This window comes from Seriola lalandi, unplaced genomic scaffold, assembly GCF_002814215.2.
Source record: "Seriola lalandi dorsalis isolate HSWRI2012SDOR001 ecotype SW California unplaced genomic scaffold, Sedor1 jcf7180002054901, whole genome shotgun sequence".
NCBI classification, from domain to species: Eukaryota; Metazoa; Chordata; class Actinopteri; order Carangiformes; family Carangidae; genus Seriola; species Seriola lalandi.
The window spans coordinates 2,102,268-2,124,111 of NW_019525453.1; the positions used below are offsets into that span (position 1 = coordinate 2,102,268).

At 40.0% G+C, this 21,844-nt stretch overlaps 1 protein-coding gene across 1 annotated transcript in view; it reads left to right on the top strand.

The window, feature by feature from the left end:
- Positions 1-21,844, top strand: part of mdga2a (MAM domain containing glycosylphosphatidylinositol anchor 2a) — a 170,095-nt gene that overhangs the window by 120,414 nt on the left and 27,837 nt on the right. Inside the window, exons 10-12 of the mRNA XM_023429967.2 lie at positions 3,656-3,928; positions 12,638-12,786; positions 21,178-21,355. Of these exons, the coding sequence (XP_023285735.1) occupies positions 3,656-3,928; positions 12,638-12,786; positions 21,178-21,355 (600 nt within the window). The remainder of the gene's footprint in view (positions 1-3,655; positions 3,929-12,637; positions 12,787-21,177; positions 21,356-21,844) is intronic.

Consider the following 21,844-nt stretch of genomic DNA (forward strand, 5'->3'; position numbering starts at 1 on the left):
CATGCTGAAGATTCTCAAACAGTGGCCTTTATTTAACACGGTGGTAGAGAAAACTCAACCTTTTCTCATATTAGGTCTTTTTTTTCCTTCTAATTCCCCCTGTGCTCCAGTTAATACAAACTCAAAACTTCCTCTGTTTTTACCTTTTGTCTTCAGGAAGTCAGTATAATGTCCATTAACATAGCACTAATTCCACTCACTATACACACTCCAGACTTTCCACATGGAAAGTCTTGTAGCCTCGCTTTTGCAGGTAGGCTTTTAATGTGGTTTTGTTGACAGTAGCTTAACAATGATCTGGATTACAACAAAGAGGAAAAGGGTGGAATTAATTAGAGTATAAAAGCTGTTATAAAACAGAGTGGTGAGTATGGCAATGCTGCCGTTGTACTGGTGTAGTTACTGCTGTGGAAATGGAAATTTTACTGAATGTGAGCTGTTGTAGTAGGCGACTGATAATTTCATCCCCTTGATGTTTTTCACCTCTTAGCGACTAGACTTTATTAGTGCTGCCCACAGCTCCAGCTATTATTTCAGAGTCTGCAGTTTGTATACCAGCTTTTATCAGAATTTACAGTAATAATATATTGGAGGCCATTATTCTGCACTGCACTAAATGCTGTAGTTTCACCAAAGTAGAATTTTGAATGCAGAACTTTTTTTTTGTTTTTATTTTATGTTGTTGTATTGATACTGTTACTTAAGTAAAATATCTTTGTACTGCCATCTTGTGAACCATGAGGGAAGAGGGATGAAAGAAAAACAACAAAGACCAAATGCACATTCACATGTTCTACAGTACGATTTACTCTTGCAGGCTTGCCCACAGGAGTTGCACTGCCATCTCTTGATGCACTCACCCGAAGCACATGGAAAACCTAAACCTATTTCGTCTGCAGTTGGGGTTTTATCGTGAACCTGTCGAGCACTGTTTCAGAAATGCAGGTGCACGCATGCAGACAAATTCACCTCAGTTCCCCACGCACACACAAAGACACGCACATTCATATTTCCCCCATGTGCATCCATGTCTTTGTTCTGTCCTCCTCCCTGTAGATGGCAGTCCACGTGGACCGTGGGGAAAAGGCCTCCGTGCTCCTAAATGTTGTTTTTCTCCACATTACTGTCAAGGTATCCACCGGTGACTGATGATGGATTACATCTCAGCCACGGCTCAGGGTTTTCCCTCAGCCTGTGACTTACAGCAACTCTGAGCCCCCGTCGCCCTCGCTGCTACACTAACCATAGCGAGCACTGCTCAGGGAATATCAGAGGACCTTTTCGCTCCTTTCCCCTCATGTTCGCCGGGCAGCTGTTTCACAGGATATGCGCAGGGGGGAGATGAAGCATGTGCCCTTGTTTAAAGGATGTTTTGGTTATATAAGATTTTTTTTTTTTTTATATCTGCTGCAGACCCAAACCCTGTTTTCATTTGTCTTTCTGTGTGAATGGAAATGCACTTACTGCAATTTGGTCTAGTGCCACTCAGGGAGGCTGTGGAGCTGGGCCCTGATTCACCGCCACAGTCAAACTTACAATTTTAATGTGATAAGTAGAGATTCAGATCCTCCTTTTGGAGTCCGACATAAGCCATTGGTTTTGGGTAAAAGCCCAGGCAAGGCTCATTTGAAGCAGGAACTGATTGCTGTTTCATTTAGTGGAAATGAAGGCCACTTTACTCTCCACCTTGTGAACAGCATCAGGTGAAGTAGGCACTTTTTTGGTGTTTTCAGTCCAAACCTCTTGGAAGATTTACATTTACTTTTTCCGTCATCCAGTGTTGTTTATGGTTTATTATTTTTCACATTTCAGCCAGTCATTATCCGATGTAATGGTGTGTCATTAATCATAGTAGCTGCTGTGTGAATTGAAGGAAGGGTGATAATTAGCATAGAGGGCAACAAAGTAAAATCCCACTCTTATATGTCAGTGATTATTTTGCATACACTATGATCTCTCTCTGTGCACGTCTCTGGCCTGGAAGACCCGCTCTGCTCTGCAGCCGGGGCTGAGGTTAACTCAATTATGTGCAACAGAAAAACTAAAATTAAAGTTGTCTCTTGTAAAAACACAACCTGCACATTCAACATTCAAACCCTGATTCCTTAAAAAGATTTAGCAAGTGAGATTTTAGCATTTTACACATCTTAAAATAAAAAATAGCTGATTATGGTTGCAGTTAATGACATTAATAGTGTTATCAAATTATATGCTGTAAATTTTAATAAACTGTTCATTTAATTGCATATCCTATCACATTCAGAAGTCTCAGTAATTAGATTATATTATCGAGTGTGAATAATGTAGGAGATTATGCTGCAGATTACAGTTTCAATCAGGTAATCAGTGATCTGTAACAGATTACATTTTGAAAAGTAACATTCCCAGCCCTAGTTATATCTACCCGCCTCTCCTTTACTCTGAATGGAATTATGCAAATTTCAGGCAATTAAGGGACTGCGCGTCGTTCTGTCTCTTCTCCTCAGCATCCACGTTTGTTTTTCAAGCCTTGCCGTGAATTTTGTAAAGCATCTGTATGAGCATGTCAAGAGCAAAGATGATGGGGAAATTATTCATAAGCATTTCACTGCTTCCGCACACAACCACTTACACGCATTTTGTCCTCACGAAAAACCTACAGACACATTTTATCCACATGCACATTAATCCAGCAAACATTCAACATATGCCAACGTTTTGAATAAAATCGCACACGTTAACACTGCGGCCTGGGTTACGCTGCGGCCTGGGTTATGCTGCGGCCTGGGTTACGCTGCGGCCTGGGTTACGCTGCGGCCTGGGTTACGCTGAGGTCATATTCAGCCCCTGACTTCGCTCTGCTGCGCTGCATAATTCGTCACCAGGTTGTCTTGGTGCGAAGAGGTGAAACCTGTCAGATACTCAAATAAGTTATTAATTTTCCATTTTGAAAGCTTGAAGTGCACTTCATCATCTTGTTCCCAATTTTCTGTGAAGAAAACATTGTTCTAGTTTTCCTGCAAAATTGATCTTCCTGCACCCATTTCCACTTTCCCCACGATTGTTTTCACTCGTCATTTTTCACCTATTGCTGAGTTGTATTGACTCTATGGTGCTGATTGTCTAAAGTTTACTTACAATATGCTTAAATCTCACCTTTTTCTCTCTGCTCACCACTCCCATGTTAGACTGTCCTCTAGAATTATTGTCTTCCTTTCAGTGTCTGTCATTGAAACAGCTGTAATTTTATTTCCGGTGATGTTCTTCTTAGGTATTTGGCGAGCTGTGAGTACATTGCTCAGAGCGATTTTCCTTGTGTTTTCACTTCCATAACATGTCCTTGTTTAGCTTTTAGAAGATATTGCTTTATTTTTTTTCTCATACCTAACTTCTATACTTAGTATTCTGAGTGTCTTTCCTGTCTTCCAGATATTTTTTCTCAGTAAATACCTCTGGAGTTTGGAGACAACCTAGTCTGACCGCAGGTGTCCTTATCTGAATAGTGTCTGCCTTGTACAGACGTCAATGCACCTTTTTCCTACTCGCTCTTTTTTCTTCTTTGCCCTCTTTTAAAGGCTCTTTTCATATTGTTTAATATTTCAATTGCATTGGTAAACTGCATTGTCCCTGTCAAATGTCTGCTGAACTTGTCTGAGCCTTTCTGTCTCCCACTCAGACCCTCCGACAGTAGAGCCAGTTTACATGGAGATGCGTCAGGGCCTGGGGAGGCCTGTGGTGATGACCTGCAGGGTGCTGCGAGCCCACCCCTCCCGTGTGCTGCGATTTGAGTGGCTTCTATCAAACCGACTGCTCCACGCCGGAGCCTTCGACGCCCAAAGAGACGAGACAGAGTACACGATCCGCAGCCTGAATCGAGACGGCTGGGGGGAGTACACCTGTAATGTCATCAATGAAGCCGGAGCAGGCAAATGCACCTTTCAGGTTACAGGTAAATAATTTTCTTCATGTTTTCATACTAATTGCCCATTCACTAAGCCATCCTTAGTTACGGTTTCTATGCCTTCCTGTTCTACACACAATCCATGTGCAGTTTACACTGTCAACAGTGGCAGAATAACCTCAAAATTCTTAGTCATTTTGGAAACAGTGGGTCCTCAGTTTCAAACTGTGGCAGACTTCTCATTCATAGATGGCAACCATATATTTTTGTGGCTGAAATGACAAATGTTGCTTAATTTACTCAACAAGTTCGCCAATTTAAACGACCTCATAGCATAAGTGCCTCATTACGGTTAGAGGGCTTTCTTCGTCATTGTTACAATAATAAATGTGGTTAAGGTTTTAGAATGATCTTGGTTATGATTCAAAGAAATGAATGTTCACTGTTGGTTTGAAACGGGAAAGAAATGACACTCCAGTGTTGCTGCTGTCACCAGCTCACTTTTAAAGCAAGAATCCTATAAAAGGGTCTGAATGCTCTTCATTTCTACATAGAGGAAATCATGCTTAAAATCAGAGGCTATTGCTGCAGGTCCCAGGTAAAATGTTAGCATCCTCACTAGATGGTATTGATTTGTAAAGCTTGTTGTTTTTCTAGTATGATAAGTATGATGAAAAATACAATCGTATTTCATTTTAAGGTATCACTGCTTGGCTGCTTAGCTTATTTACTTGGACAAAGAGGACAAACTGATATGTGTAGCGACCGTAATGCTATCTTGGATAACAAAGACAGGACAGAGTAGTTAACAGCAAGTTAACATTAGGGACATAAGGACCAGCTTCCACACGGTGGAAAAATACTACATAGTGTGTGTACTGTTGAGAACAGGGTTTTTTTAATGTCACCTGTAATCTAACAAAATGCCCTAGTATGAAAAACTTTTTAGCCGTGAAAGTAAGACTTGGTTACATTATTACTGTAAGTTATATGCTAGTTAGCTGGACTTTCTAACATTTGTAAGTTATGTAAGAACAGATAAACACACTGTTAAATTAATTTCTTAAACTTTGGCTTCATATATTTTAATTCTGAAAAGCCTATAAAGAACAGCGCTATCCCCCAAGCTCTTTTTACGTGGAATATTTCTCTTATACAGTTGATGGCAGATATTTTGCTTTCCTTCTTTCAGTGCACATCTGCGTGTCTACAGCCAGTTCTTCAGTATGCTCTCCACTTGGTCATTTATCCTGGTTCGGGCAGGCTTAAATTGGCTCCTCAAACATAACATAACAGCCCTTGTCATAGTGTGTTTAAAGGGTGTGGATGCCTCTGTGTGTGATAGACAATTAATTTAAAAGAAGAATGAAAGAAAAAAACGTCATAGATTGTCAATCTGAATGGGAAACGTCAATCATGTTTCTCTGCCTCGCGTACTAAACCTGTTCTTTCAGATAACACATACTTACCCCCGTCCTGCTATTTTTTTGAGATTGCCTCTGTTTTTTTCTTTTTCTCGTATTTTTTTTTCTTTTTTTTCTTTCTTTTTTTCTTTTTTTTTTCATCAAGCGCACCAAGTGTCCATCTCCTACTTGGATGTTATGACAGGACCAAATTAGTCTGGCTACGCTGAGTGACCGCAGGAACTCTGGCCAAGGTTTCAATCTCCCAGACCTCCCATTAGAGACAGGAGCTGCAGGGTCACAGAAGGAGTATTTGTCACTTTGATCCTCTGCCACTTAGGTTGCTCTCCTCTTTGATACTGTCCATTTCTCTCTATCTATTGCTGTCTTCTAATCGTACCTTTTCTGCACTCGATTTTTCTGTCTCCTTTTTTTGTCCATGTTGTCTTTCCCTCATTCTTCATCTTTCTTATATTAAATGCCTATAATCCTCCCTCTCTCTGGCTTGCCTGGAGAAAGAGATGGACACCATGAGCACCCAGCCCCCACCCCCGCCCTCGTGCGTGTCATAAATCAGTCCTCCCTGGTGAAAATGGGTAGAGCAGAGAGAGAGAAGCAGATAGTACCCTCTAGCCATTTGTTTTTCTCAACAGGGCTGGGGTTTTGCCTGCTATTGCTCACCCTCCCTCCCTCCCTCATCCTAACTCCACTCCCCTTCCTTCCCTTTCATCCTCCATCCCTCCTTCCCTTTCTCTCTTGCCATCACTTCATTCCTCCCGCCCAATGCTCCAGATTCCCACCATCTGGACTCAGTGGTTGCCAAAGGTATGGAGGCTCTTTTAGCAACCCCCTGAGTGCAGGAGCGTGGTGCAGAAAATCTACTTTGGTTCCTCCCGTCTTCTATGAAATGTGGCGCGCCCCAGTCCCTTAACTCAAGCTCTTATTCTATAAGATTTTTTGATTTTACCCTGAAACTCAATAGCCACAATATGAGATCTACAATATTCTGTAGTGTGGATGAAATAAATAATCTGCTGAGGAGAAAGTGGATATCAGCTCCCCTCTATGACTTGTGAGCCCTCTTCAAGCTGGAGCTCATGAAATATTTGTTATGGTTCATGCAGTTAGGTGGTATCTTGGTTTGCTCACTTTACAGAGTGAAGACAGGTAGACACTTCTGTGGATACAGCCTCACCGCTCTCCCGCCACGTCTTCTCAGGCTTTGTAGATGTGTAATAAACGTATCAGTCAGGATGTTTGGCCTGAAGCCACAGTGTCTCGATTAAACTCACGGATCCACTCAAAACCACCATGCAAAACATGTTTGTTACCATGGTGACAGACACATGTAAACACACCAAAGTTGGGCAGCGGGCCATTGTCAGGACTAGATAAATGCTGTTGCCTCAGAAAGTATATTATGCCAGGGGAGAGTGTGTGCATGTGCATGGATGCCCATGTGCCAAGCCATTGGGACATCTGTGGAAACAGTGACTTGGCTGTATAGCCAAGTTGGCCATTAAATTGTGCCAGAGGAGAGACCCCTCAGAGGGATGTAATGTGTACCACCGAATTTGGCTCAGGCTTTCTGTCATGGGAACCCTGAGTTGTTTTAGCAAATACTGAAATCATTTTCCTCTGAAGAGTTAGAACTGGGAAAAATAAAATAAAAAAATCTTCAGGCGGAATTTCTTCTCTGATTCTGATTCTAATCTGATGAGGTGATTTATGCACCAGTCTGCTTTTACTGTACATCCTGTCCTTAGGCTGTAAATGTGCACTGATGAAGCCGTGATTGGATGAAACACAGGTACCGAAATGAACAGGCATGAAATTTCAAGTGGTAATCCAGCAATTTAATGTTGCACTTTCATAAAGCTGGGGGACTGTACAGAGGCAGAGTGAAGAAAAAAAGGAAGCAGCAGAGGTGAGATATTCTGAACTGGCCTGTGTGGCATTTACCATGATGAGTAAAATAAACCTCTTCCGTAAAATTAGTGGAGTCCCCATTTAGGATATCATATTTTTCTAATCATTGCAAAAGTAACATTTATAGTAGACTAACTGATTATATAGTGCTAGTCCACACAGCTTCCTCCCCCTTTCCCTTCATTGACCAGGCTCCTCAACAATATACAGAAAGGGGGAGCAATGTTTCTCATTTCTCTCCCACTTAATCCCTCTTCTTGGCAGTCTTTCGTCAATTAGAAGAAAAGAACAAGAAAATTCTCAGGGACAATGTTCAGATGTTCATTGTCTGTATTTTGCGAGTTTGCTCATAAAATGAATTCAGATTCGAAATGATGATGTGCTTGTATGGTTCCAGTTTCCCTTTTTATTGTAGCCAATGTTCTTAATGATGCAGAAATTACATTGTGGAACATGGTGCCCAAAGTTGGCTGCAATCAGATATCTTAATCTTAGGAGGGAATTGTGTTTCCTTTTATTGTGACTCACACACACACACACACACACACACACACACACTGACTATTTCATCTCCATCTGTATGCCTTAGCCGCGTTCAGTGTATTTTAATATATTATTACTTAATCCATCATCTGTTTTGAGTAATGCTTTTGTCATCTCAATTTATTTATTTTTTTGTATGTTTGTTTGGCTCTTTGAGGTGTGTTTTTAAATAACCCTCCGAGGCCTTTTTAGAGCTGGTACGATCCGATGTTTTGTCTGTTATTTTTGTCTTTATCATATCTTCAAATAAAAGAAAAAAAAAAGACTAAATACATTTTACCTTCAAACCAGCACACTCCTCTATCTCAGCGGTTTATAAACCTTATCAGCCTTGGTCTCCGATCTGCGCCTCAGCTTTGAGTTGCAGACATGGTTTTAAGCAACTCGGCTTTCTGCCTTTATAGTCTGTGCCTGGTTCACCTGGGCTGAATTTCACCCCTGCGGTAAATGGAGAATGATGTCGAATACTTTCCGCGGCTCAAAGAGGCAAACTGACATTGATGAATCCTGTAGGTTGTAATGAGTGACATTACATGGTCAGAGTAAAAAGGCAGCATATGAATAATGTTATCTCCAATCAGACTGAAAGTGGCTCAGGTTTGAAGGACTGACAATCTATTTTTCTGTCCTTTTCTCGTTTTTTTTTTTTTTTTTTTTTTTTCCTGACCTATTTTTTGTGGTTCTGCTTCTTTTATATCAATACAATATCACAAGATTAGTCACTCCCGACTGGCCCTCTATTTGCCAAGATGGATAAAATCAGATGTCACACAGGGTCAAGACAAACAAAATTCAATCCCAGTTAATACAATTGATTAGAAATGTTTGGGTTTTTTTTTTTTTTAGATGGATTAGTCAAGGAAGGCGGAAGTAGAAAATTAACTGAATAGTAAGGGTTGAAATGACTCATTACAAGTTCAATGTTCTAAATTTCCCTAAAAGAAGAAAAAAACCACAGAGAGATTTCATTTCTCCACCCAAGAAGGACACAACCAGGCAATTACCACCGAGTCTTCTAGTGTCTCTAATGCCTTTTCCACATAGTCAGTTAGGTATTCGTATGGTGGTGTTTGTCTCGGCCAGCTGTGCATCCATATGTAAGCGTCATTTCTGCCACAAAAGCCGAGATCACACATCAGCCCGGCACTATATAGGAACACTCAGCATATGGTGGGACAAAGTGTTTTCTTGAAGAAGAAAACATGTTCATAAACCCTTAAAAAATGAAAAAGGAAGTCGGCAAACAAGGTCAACTTCTAGCCTGAAGGGCTTTATCACTGAGCTGTTATGAATCATTGCATTGGTTCTGCTGTTATAAACAGGATTTTAAAAAATCAATTAAGTCTTTCTGTACTTTATGTTTGATGTCTCCCACCCAGGGTTATCTGTTTCAAGCAGTGTAAGTGGGTTAGGTAATGTGCTTCACCACACATAACGTATTATTAGGAGTGAGGGCCATCTTGCTTAATTACACTGTATATTTGAATAGACAACAACTCACCAGTGTTTCTGAATGTTTCTGCTTTTGCTGTGAATGCGCACTACAGAAATTTAATTTGAAATATTTTTCTCAAAATAAAACTTACTGATGATGTGATGGTTGAGTTGGTTCTAAAGGCACAGTCTGTGTGTGCGTGCATGTGTGTGTGTGTGTGTGTGTGTGTGTGTGTGTGTGTGTGTGTGTGTGTGTGTGTGTTTTCAGTCCTCTCAGTCATGTGTTCCTGAATCAGTCTGTGTTGGAATCTTTAAAGACGACTTGTGAAAACATACAGGGAAAGAAGTCAGTTTAATTAACCTTTTGTGCCTTTGCTTTACTGCAAATTACAGCCTCTTCTTTTCCTTATCGGCCTGACTGTACAGTATAAACTGCATGAACAAAACTGACACTATCTACCAGGCTGGCTTATGTAACATTTGCTGTACAGTATCCTGTAAACACAGCTGGCTCTATACAGCGAAACAGTGCCAAGTGAAGTGCAGACAGTAATTATCTTTGCATTTTTTTTTTTTTTTTGTTGGAAAATGTTTTTCTGGTTGCATTAGCATTTCAGCAAGGCATGTAAGCAGTTTACATTATGGCGTCGTCAGTTATAACAGAAAGGTTTACCTTGCAGTAGACTGCTGGTCGCCTTTCCAGATGCATTTCTTAACTCTACAGAAAGTCAAAACATTGAAGGATGAATTACATTGTTTAATTATTAACAGTATTTCTCTTGCTTTCACTTTTTATTTTCTCTCTGGGTGATTTTATCTGGCTGATGAATGAGTGTGCCTTTCCCCCTGATCAAAATATTGTATTTTAAATAGCTTTATCCATGTAAAGGCCAAGTGATCTGCAGTTGGCTGCCCAAAGCACCATTAACCTGATTTATTGTCTAAAATGCAGAACAAAATGCCCTCAGTGTTGACTTTGACTTATTATCATGGACGATTATGAGAATTGATCAAAGCAGTCAGAGGCCAAATGAAACCGCTAAACTTGTTTTTTCTTCCTCCTACAAAGGCACCTCACTGCTTTTGATTTATGTAAATTTGAATGATTCTATCCGAAATGCATGTGTTTACACCTTGACTACGGTGCTAAGAAATTATTACATTTTTCAGTGTATTATTTATGATGTTTTCTCCTGTCTAATTGACTATTCCGCAGTGTTTGCCCCATATTGTTTTCCTTGTGGTAGAATTCATCTCATCTTTGTCAATCAATGCTCCATGATAATAGCATAGCTCAGATTCCTCCAGCACTGTGACTGTTTTTCCTACGTATGAATTCTCCTTAAATTATACGGCTGGTGTTATCTGTTAAAAATGTCATGAAAAGACCAAACCAACAATGTGCGGGTCTCTCAATTACTGCCTATCCTTCCTGTCTGTGGCTGTCGGCCCAAGCTCATTCGTTCCTACTGAAGAATCTTGAAGATGAAACACAATATCCTCTTTTTTTTATGTTTAACTAATTTGTTCTTTTCATTGGATTTGTTGACAATAAAAAAAAAATATAGCCTTTTACACGGTTCAGATTCAGTTTAGGATTAAGAACCACTAGCCTGTTGTAAGCAGTGACACAGCAAATTAAAAGCAGACATCTGTTTGAACCTATGACCTTTACAGACTCCCAAGGCTCCTAGTTTACTCCCTCCCTTGAGTGTCATTCTTAAAGTTAAGCCAAAGGAAACCTATGGTTCAAGGATCTTTTCACACCAAGAGACCCAAGAGACTAGACTAAAACCATTTACTAAAATAATGCCATTATATTTCATCAGTGACATAAACTAACTTGACAGGTTTATCTAATTGCCTGACATACATCAACTACTTACTGTATCTCTGTGTGGGTGCATCAAATCCCAGTGCTGCTTTTGTTTGAGCTAACAATGGCTGCTCTACTGTCTTTTCCATGGTTATTAACAGTCATCTACCTCGGGTATTGTGTATTCAATGAAACAGCCCAAATAGCAGAAGGACAAACGCAACAACGTGTCATTGAGGTGAATTGCTATTCTTTGCCTGGAAGGTCATCCTATAGGCTTGTTTCTAGATATTTATTAAAGTGAAATGTTCTGCCAGCTCCTTCAACTGTCAGAAATCGGCTTGCAGACTGTGACTGGAAAACTGAAAACTTTATTCAAAAGATTTATTCAGTTCAAGCCACAATTCTGTAGACAATAAATCCTCACAGATTCCAACAAAGCAAACCGTGTTATTGAAAGAAAAGGTTTGAGATCTGCGTGTTAGTTCAGATCCAGCTGTATGACATTATTTTTTTTTGCTGGGAAGGCTTTTGTGTTGAGTGTCAGGATCTCTACAATCTGGTACATGCCTTGATTCTGTGCCATGAATGTTCTCTGTCACGTAACATAAGATGAAACTTTAATGATCCTTGAGGGAAAACTGGGTCATAGCAGCAACAAGGAATATCATATAGAGTGGGTAAAAATAGAACAAACACTATGTAGTGAAGATAAGAGATACTGTACATCTTTGTCATGCTAATTCAGCTCCCATTTTGGCTTGAAATAATTCTTACTGTTAACAAATGAAACATTAAAAACAAAACACTTATGTGTAAGAGTATGCCTGCATTGTGTGAAAATTAAAGGGCTCCAGCAAAAGTATCGTTGTTATTATAACCTAGCAGCATTCTGAAATTATTTCACTAATAGCCCTAATCACACTGACCTTTAACTCTTTTTTTTTGCCGTTTTCCATTTGTATATCTATTAAATTCATCACATTCTTACTGTGAAATCCGAAAAATGCTGTAAAAGATCTAAAAAAAAAAAAAAAAAGATCTTTTTTTTCCCAAATCTGCCATAATTCACTCCACAAATGTTAGTGTCAATGTGCGGCACTGCTCTCATCAGGCTGCAAGTCTTGAGCATTTGTCATAATATGCTTCATCAGTGTTCAAGCTTTTAACCAAATCATAAAGGGACACGCTGTTTCTATTCCTGTCGGTTGTATCCGTCTTGTGGTTTTGTTTGGTTCACTGTATTGTTTTTATAGTTGAGTTTTATGCATTTTCATTACCATTTGTGAAGCAATTTGTAACTGCTGTTTATATAAATAAAGTTTATTATCATTATATAGTTTATTATCTTACACATAAGGTTCAGCTCACTAATCGAGCAAATACTACTCAGCTTATAAAAGCTGTTTTATATTGTCTTCCATGGCTCTGAAGGGACCTCTCAGATGTTTGAAAAAAAATACCCCAGTGATGTCATCAGGGTGACATTACAAACCGGAGACGTGGTGTTTGAAAGATGTGTTGCTGGAACCCCTTAAATTCCACTTAATGGTTTCTAGTCTTTGATGTGTTTTTCATCGTACTCGAGCATTGAAGCATTTCGTATCATTATCATTGTGCTTTGTCTCTCAGGAAAGGCGTACGCCCCGGAGTTCTACTATGATACCTACAGCCCTCTGTGGCAGAACAGACCCAGAGTCTACGGCTTCAAACTCCAGTGGACCCAGATGAACCCCAATGCTGTGGACCGCATTGTCGCCTACAGACTGGGCATCAGACAGGTAGACTGGCTAAGAGTTGTCCTGCCTGATGATTTGTTTCCTCTGTTTAACCTATAGATAAGGAAAATAATGTGCATCTTAAATATAGTACTTAGTTATAGAAAAATTAAATAAGAAGTGTTACTTGAGTTTCCCTTTTCTTCTTTTTTGCTAACTATTTACACACCTTAACAGTCCCAACCATTTTTATAATAAACAGTCTCAACACATCTTAACAATTGAACAGCTTTAGCACCTCTTTTTCTCTTTCTTTCCCTTATATCCCACTCCCCCACTTTTCACACGTGTTTCTCTGACCACCTCTTGTTTTGTCTGACCATGCGTTTCTCACTCATTGACTCGAGTCACAATGATTGGCTGAGTAGGCATCATGTGACCGGTGCGGTAAAGGCTAAATTTACGTCAAAATTGAATAATTCTCAATAACTTATAGGTTTCAGTTGGGAGTCTGGACAGGACGGCATCTGGGTCTGGACCGGGACTGCAGCCCGCCTATTTGTGACTTCAGCTATAGATGCATCATTCATGATTATCACTCTCCAAAGTGTTATTCATTCCCTCTGAACTCTCTATTATCAAGGAGCTTTTGTTACAGCCAGAACATACGTTTTTAATGTTGGCTCCTGGTACAATAATCATCGAGTGAATGATATTGGCCAGACTCTTTTTTGACCCTTCGCAGACGAATTAGAGTCGGTTTTGTGCCACAGGGCAGTAAAAATCTTTTTTTATTGCCAGTTTAAGCATGTGATAGAAGTGTCGGCACAGCTTGTGCTTACGTGTTGTATTCCGTTTGACAGCGCCAAATCTTACGCCTCGATTCATTGTCTGTCTTATTCTGCAGTTTTTGAGGATGTGAATGAGCCTCTGTGGGCCAAACAGAATCACTAAGAACCTGTCAAGGGCAGTCGGTTGAGCGAGTTCCATGGTTTCCACGAACTGCTTCTGTTTTTGCTCTCCATCAGATGCTCAGTCAGAGGAGTGGAAGGGAACCCCGCAGAGAGAAAGAACAAGCGTAGCTCCTGTTTTCCCTGGTTCTCAAGTAAACTCCACAGATGACAGGCAGACAGAATTGATGGATGACATGGTTACATTTTCTCTCTTTGGCAATCAATGTATAGCACCCCCACCCCACCCCACCCCCACACCCCATGGTGATGTGGATTGCATTTTGTCTTTATAGTTTTTTATTTACAGCAGCAGCTGAGGTACCACCTTTAGATAATGTTCGAAACAGTGAACTAGCTCCATTAAGTCCGCAGGTTTTCAGGTTGCCTTTGCATGAAAGCACTGAGCTGCCATTAGGGAGCCAGTTTTTTATTTTTATTTTTTTTTTTTCTTCTTCTTCTTCTTCTTCTTTTTTTTAAGCATATATCAAAGAAATATAGCACATGCTGCAATGCTAAATCCATCTCTGTTCCGCTCAGAATTAGCGCGCATAGCCTGACAGTTGTGTTTGCGATGAATAATATAATTTCATGTTTGTTTCACACTACACCCTCAAGGAATTGAAGCTTGAAAACACAATCTAAACCAGTTATGTTTGTGTAGTGCAATGATTTTTGTGTCAACTATCTCAGTTGGTCTGTTTGGTAATAAATGATGTTGTGCTTGCAGAGACCATGTTCGCGTTTGCCAGACATTTGTGTGAAAACTTGCCAGGAATATACATTTGCTTTTCCTATTTTCAGCTGGTCCCACGCACAGTTTTTTTTTTTTTTTTTTCAAACATTATATGCATCTGTGCTAGAACGCACCCACGGTAATTACATTAACGTTACATTTTTTTAATGCATTTGTTTATTAAAAAGAGAACAGTCAGTTTTAGCAGAGAATCAGTGTTTGGGCAAATTAATTTCTTTCCACCTTCTTGCCTTGATATCTCAAGAGGGTACATTGTGTGACCATTATTTCCTTCCTCCGAGGCATAACAACCAATCTTCCATTGTCTTAGATGAAAGAGATTCTTTGCTGTAGGGACTTTTTGGCAGAATTTACTATACAGTTTACTCCCTGTGATTGATTGAGTCTCAGCTTCTAGTATTGATTTGGACAGATAATACAATTCTTTGTAATGTCTTTTGGTGATGAAGAGTTGGAACGGGAAAGAAGCAGAAGAATAAAGGCAGCGAGCAAGAAGAAATGACAGAGAGGAGCGAAATGAGTAGGAGGAGAAGCTCCTTCTGTAAATAAATAAATGCAGATACCCCCAGACTGAGAGTGGTGCAGTAAAGAAAGCTCCGGCACGTGGACTACACCACTTCGATCTATTTATAGATCCAGCAGCAACTCCGCTGCCGTTCCCTGAGAATTATTATCATTTTCACTCGCTACTTTTGAATTAATACTGGTAGACCTTCTGCATCCGTAATGGATTGCTTTGTGTTATCGTCCAGTGCCCTCGTGACTGACAGCCTAGCTGAAGGGGAAATAGGAATGAAGCCTTAGCTGAAAGGCATGCACAAGCAAGAATCACAAAACACAAATCACCTCACCTGTCAAGGATGCAATGGAAAGGTGTGACATTTGCTCTTGTTTTGATACTGTAGCCTGCTACTTCAAAACCTTCTCTTCTGTCCGGAAGCTTGATTGGTTGTCTCCAACCCCTGCAAAATAACTTTTTCAACCCACACGTTAGAGCTGCTTCATCCTACTCTTCCTTCCTCTCCCCCTTATCCTTCGTCTTTTTCAATTGATCTGTCAAGTCAGTGTGTGCGAGCAGATCAATAGGAGCCATACTAATTACATGCAGGCAATCTACAGTAGATCAGCGCTCGTCTAACATTACACCGTCACTTTGACTACTCCTGTGTTTCTTTTGGCTCAAGTTATCCTTTTGATCAATCCTGCTGTTTTTTAAAGTTGCCATAAAAACCCCATGAACTGCCACTGCAATCAAATGAAATTAAATCAATATGGCACTCTGCCTCGGTGGGGAAAATGTGGAGAATGAAAGTTAATGGGATGTAAAAAGAAAACTTAATTGAGCACAGACACAGGGATTCAGCGAACGTTAATGGGAATCAAAACAAAGGTGCAAAATCCATAAGCCAGTGTATATGTGCATGATTCAAAATGTCTGAAAAGGGAAATGTTTTCTACATAAACACTTCAAGTTTCATTTGATTTGCGTGTTTAAGCACAATTCCTTTTTGGTGTAGAAACTATTTGCTTCCGTTTGGAATTTGGAATTTGAGGCGGCATTTGCCAAGATTAGCATTTAAGGCCTCCATCTGCCTGGTGCTTTGGGAAACACACGCACACCCAAAAACACGCACGCACACAAAGACACACAACAACACTAACCAGTCCCCAATTAAATTTTTTTTGTTTTTTGTTTTTTTTGTTTATTTTTTTTTTCATATATCTGACACCAGTCTCCAAAACGGATATACAGCTACACATATATTTATATTAGCTGTCAGGGTTTCTGGAAACAGCACAGGCAGGGAGGACCCAAATGCAGACAGATTCAGTGAAGATTCTTTAATGGTGAAAAACAGGCTTACAGGCAGATGAGATGACAAACAGGTAGGCAGGCGAGAAACAAGCTAACACATGCTGGTAGCAGGAAACACAGGGAAAACACAGGGAGACATAAGCAGACGATCCGACAAAGAACCGGTGAAAGTGGCAGGTTTGTACAGAGGCTGGGGCGATGAGGGAACTGGGTTCAGGTGTGTGAGCGTAGAGGGAAGCTCAGATTGATTGGAGATGTGGAACAGGTGAACAAGTGAAATAGTGAAAAAAAGTCCAGGGACATCTGGTGGGCGCATGAAGAATGGCAGGTCTGAAAGGGAGAACGTGGAGATGGAGGGACGTGAGCGAGGCGTTGAGACAGGGAACAAGGGGAACAAGGAGGCAGACTGTGACATTAAAGCTGTTATTTATGCTCACAGTATTAGATAAACACGTGGACATAAGCAAATAAAGCCATGTAGAGTGGGAATTGTGTATAAAATGAGATAAGATACAACCCTCCAAGAGATCCTCCTGAAGTAATTGTCATGGTGCTCCCATTACAATCTGGAAACAAATCCATTCAAAATGAAATTTCCTTTTTTTTTCTGAGACCTACACAGTCTTTTCCATTACACTAAAGTAATAAGAAAATTTTATTAATTTCATAAAGTAATAACACTCAAATAAGTGCTTGTTTCATCAGAACTTAACTCGACCACTGGCAAATATTGGATCAAGATTTTATATAGGTCTCACTCATGTTTTAGCATCAGGTTTTCAAGGTTATTAGCCATTCAAATATCTGCAGTTTTATATCATTCAAACTGATAACAAATAGCCAATTTCAGCTACAGGCGCAAAATAATGGACCATTTATAGAAAATGGTTATAGAGCTTGATTTGGTGTACAAGGCTGAGCCCTTTGTAGGAAAATGTGCTGCAACAAAGGATCTGATGGGATCTGAATCTGAGGACAGACAGGGGCGTTTGGGTGGTGGAGGGAGTATATCAGCAGACAGAGAGCGAAAAGTCTCAAATAATTTCATAATGGCCGCACTGTACACCTGCAGGATGAACCAGCCGTTTGGTTCATCCTGCAGCTGGTAACCAAACACATAACAACAACATTAGTGCTCTGCCTGACCCACCACTGTCTTCAGTAAATAGGGGTAAAGTGGATTTTATTATGCTGTAGGATGAGTTCAAATCAGAGCATTTGGTTGTTCGGTTTGCAGGTCACAGGGGTCAAAGAAAAATAAAGCAAATACACCGAAATACAAAAAAGAAAAAGAAAAAAGCATGTGGGTGAGATTTGATGCGTGTTGTGGCTGATTTTCAGAAGAGATAGCTTGGGACAGGAATGTTGTCCCTTCATCCAGGAATCTACAAATGAGGTGGACCATTTTTTTTTCAGATTGAGTCTTCCTGTATCTGTTGAGAAAATTCCAGGTTTTTAGGTAAAATTAACAATTAAAAAAAAAAAACACTGCATTTTCTGAAAAAAGCATAGTCACCAACCTGAAAACAGTGTTGTTATTGAAAACTTGACATTGTGGAGATACATGGTTTTCACTGGACAGCAAGAATTTTTTTCTGCCCAAATGGTACCACTCCTTAAAACACATTAATTGGGCCAATTGGCTTAATACATACTACTTATTGGTATACTGGTTTTCATGTGTTCCATTTGGTTTTTGCTCATTGTTAAATAAACAGTATCATGTATTTGCTCATGAGTATAAATATCAGTGTATTAATAACTTCTCAATGTTGCAACTCTAAATCCTTCACCACCAGTGTGCAGACGTTACCCAGAATGCCAAATACAAACTAAGACCAAAATGGATGTATCGGTTTTTTGGGGGGGTTTTTGGTTTTTTTTTACATTGGTGTCTAATTACAAACAGCAGATGTACTTTTTTCACCATTTGTATCGAATCTTTGATTTCACTGTTACTGAAAAATCAAACGTGCTGAATATGATACTTCCTCCGTTTAGAGCGTTGGAACACAAACACACACGCTTACAGGCCAACACCGTGTAGTTTATGGCGATTTACTGCAATGCGTTTTGTACTTTGTAGAAAAGCTAAAATTTTCAAAGGATAGGTGGGGACAAGTGCACCATCTGCAATTACCAGTGACAGACAAAACACTCTATTTACCTGCAAACTAATGGTGATGAAAACTTGCACCCCATAATTGTGGTTCATCCAGGCTCTAAGTAATTACTTAATTGGTATTGTTCTCACACACACATGCGCACACACACGCACACACACACACACTGCTTCACTGCTATCACACCTTCATTCACTCTATCTCTGTCTCTCTCTGCAAGTAACACACTTCCTCTTTTCTTTTGACTGAGAAGGGCATGTATAGTCACTCATTGTGATGCAGAAGCTGTAACTTGTCTTTGTGCAGCTCTCCCCCTTAAACTGATTCTCAAGGATAAAATGTACCCTACTTCTCTTGCCCCCCCCCCCCAAGCGAATGCAGCAACATACCCTCGTTCTGTTTCTTTGAATGTCAGAGGGCCTGTATTGTATCACAAGGCATGAAAAGCATGAGCTAATTTCTGTATGATACCTGAGCTTAGTCTCCTAAGAGAAAGCTCTGCATTGTTGAAAGACCAGATATAAGATTCCTGTCAGTTCAAGGTCCATGTATAAAGGGACGGTAAAACATGATTAAGAAAACCGGGGGACAAAAATGAAGCAATCATGTACATTGCACAAAGATTTTGTCCTTACTGTACTTGCTAATGCCTGTATAATGCAGACTGTTGCATATCTTAAATGTGAAAAATGAATCAAGATTTTTCTCTCTGCAAAATATAAGACTATCGCTGCCACTTGCTAATAACAGCCTTTGAATTCAGAGGCTGGGAGCTGCTTTCAAAGTAAATGTGGCTAATGAGCAGTTAGCTGTCAACAGCTTACAGAGAAAAAAAGGTTTTTGTTGTACAGCATTTAATGTTTGGCGGATCATATAAATGCCTATAGACAAGGTTAATTGGCAGATGAGAGGGAACATCCTACACTGATGGCAAAGTGAAATACATATTTGTTGTGGTCATATACGCAATATGTTCCCAGGAGCAAACTCTGAATTCCCAGAAGAATGTCCTTTGTGCTGTACATGCTCTTTTTTTTTTTGTGGTGAATCAAGATACAAAATCTGTAGAGCAACGGAATGCGGTGACTTTTACAGTTAGGCAAGCAAACATCTGTGGTCATCTTCAAAAATATTTACCATTAACTCACAGTGACACACTCCACTGACAATGCAGAATCCTGTTTTTTCCTGCCTCTTGCACCTAGAGCCCTATACCTTGGTTAACAGAAAGGAAATGATATTAATAAGCAGAATTAAAAGGCTTGGGTATTATGTTACATGTGTAACATCTTAACGTGTATTAGAGCTTTCCTTGCAATAGGGGTTATTAATAGCTGCTCCACCAAACAGACTTACTCCTTGTCGCACGTTGACCAAGATGATTGGTAGATGATCACATTGTAATTCCCTCGATTTCTTGCTATTACTACATCTTAGCGCTCTGGAAGAAAAGACTGTTGAAGTAATTTTCTAATGCATAAGTCCAGTTTCCAAACGCATCTGTGCATGTCTAAAATAATGTGTGCATATCATAATTGATCTCAGTAAATTACATGATGAGTGCAAACAAGCATTATCAGATCCTTTATGGGACAGAACGCTGTTCTGAGATGTGAGGATAGATATCGCTTCCACTTTAGTGTCGTTATAATTGATGTCTATTTTTAGCTTTAACTGGTCAAGCACTGCTTGCCTTTCCTGTCACTACCTGTCACTACGCCACTACGATGGGATGATGACAATTAAATTGAGAATATTTTAATGTGCAAATGTAAAATATTCCAGTTCCACAGCACCAAAGAATCTAAAGGGACAGATAACGATGTTGGTATTGTGTCATGAGAATATCTCTTTGTTTGTGTTAAGGCTACAGTCATTCAATAAAATAAAGCAAAACTAAATTGATGGCTGACTGACAATCGGTTTTTGGGGAGCTTATTTGATTTTGCATCAGCAGCCAGCTCAAGTAAATGCCCCTCGAGTAGCCGGCCAAATGATGTTTGATGAAGATGTTCTTGTTTGTGGTTTTTCAAAAAGGTAACAAGGCTAGAGGCAGTCGGTTTAACACTCACAAGTGATTCTGGAGGGCATGAGCTTCTCTTATTAAAAATATTGCGTACCTCACTGGGTTGTACTTCTATGACTTTATCCGTGAAAGGTAACCTCTTGAGCTGTGGGGAAAACTGTCCACCAACAATGTGCCAACAGAATCCTGTGTAACTTAGCCGGAGAGATCCGTGGTTAACTTGAGGAATATTTTAGAGACTTTCAAATAATTTACAGACTGAATATTCTGATCATCTCTTCCTTTACTTCCTTTAACCTGGTTCAGTGGTCTCCAACAGAGTTTTGCAGAAAATAAACTGTCCATTTAGGACAATACTGGTCGAGCTTCCTTAGCTAGGATTGAATCCAAATAAAAGAGACAATCTATTGTCTACAATACAGGACCATCTTATTCAAGATTTTCTTTAGTGTGTCCTCTTTCTTATGTGAAACCAATAAGCCATTCACATATAATAAAAACAGAGGGGGGTCTCTGCGTGTTATAGGCTGACTTGTATTGTAGGTCATAGGATTACCTTGAACTTCAACCGTCTGAAACCTTTGGGTAAAATATGAAACAAACCATTTCAATGCTGATGATTACAAACCTGACAGCTTCTGAAGCAGGAGACTCCGGTTGACATTTCATGCTTTTTGTAAGGTCAGTCATGTATAAAATGTTTGCGTGTTTGTGTAAGTTATAAGTGTCTTATAAGTGATTTTTAAAGATCCAATCGTCTTGCGGTTCCTCTTTGCCTCCAGATGGGGTTGCAGCGCTGGTGGGAACAAGAGATCCCTGTGGATGGAACAATCAACAAAGGAGAGCTCATGACGCACAACCTGACTGAGCTGATAAAGCCTGAATCTTACGAAGTGCGCCTCACCCCCATCACGCGTTTCGGAGAGGGCGACTCCACCATCCGTATCGTCACCTACAGTGGTAAGTGCTGCGTACTGCGTATTAATTTTAGGGAGGTCTTATGTGGACAACTGTCATGAGTCTACTCATCCTGTAGTTTGGAAAATAGAGCAGGGTTGGGTAAGGCGCGAGAGCAACATTCAGTTACACATGTGTTTGCACAGGTGGAAGAATTATGGCTCCAGCTGGTAATGTTATCCTTCAGCTAACTCACAAACTAACTCCAGCTCGGAAATTGTGCTGCTGCATTATGACACATGTTCATCAACACTGATGGATATCAAAAGTTCACGCTGGTATCAGCAATCATTATGATGATCACGACGATGATGTATTATGTATGATATGTGTGAGGCAGCACCAGTAAAAAGTGAACTCATTAAAATGATTTGAATTGCATCCAGCACATCCAGTCATCGGAAGGCAGCTTGAAATCAGCTTGCTGTGCTTCTTTGCCAGTTTGAGCTAAATGAATGCTGATTAACTGACAAATCATCTCCTTCCTCGTGA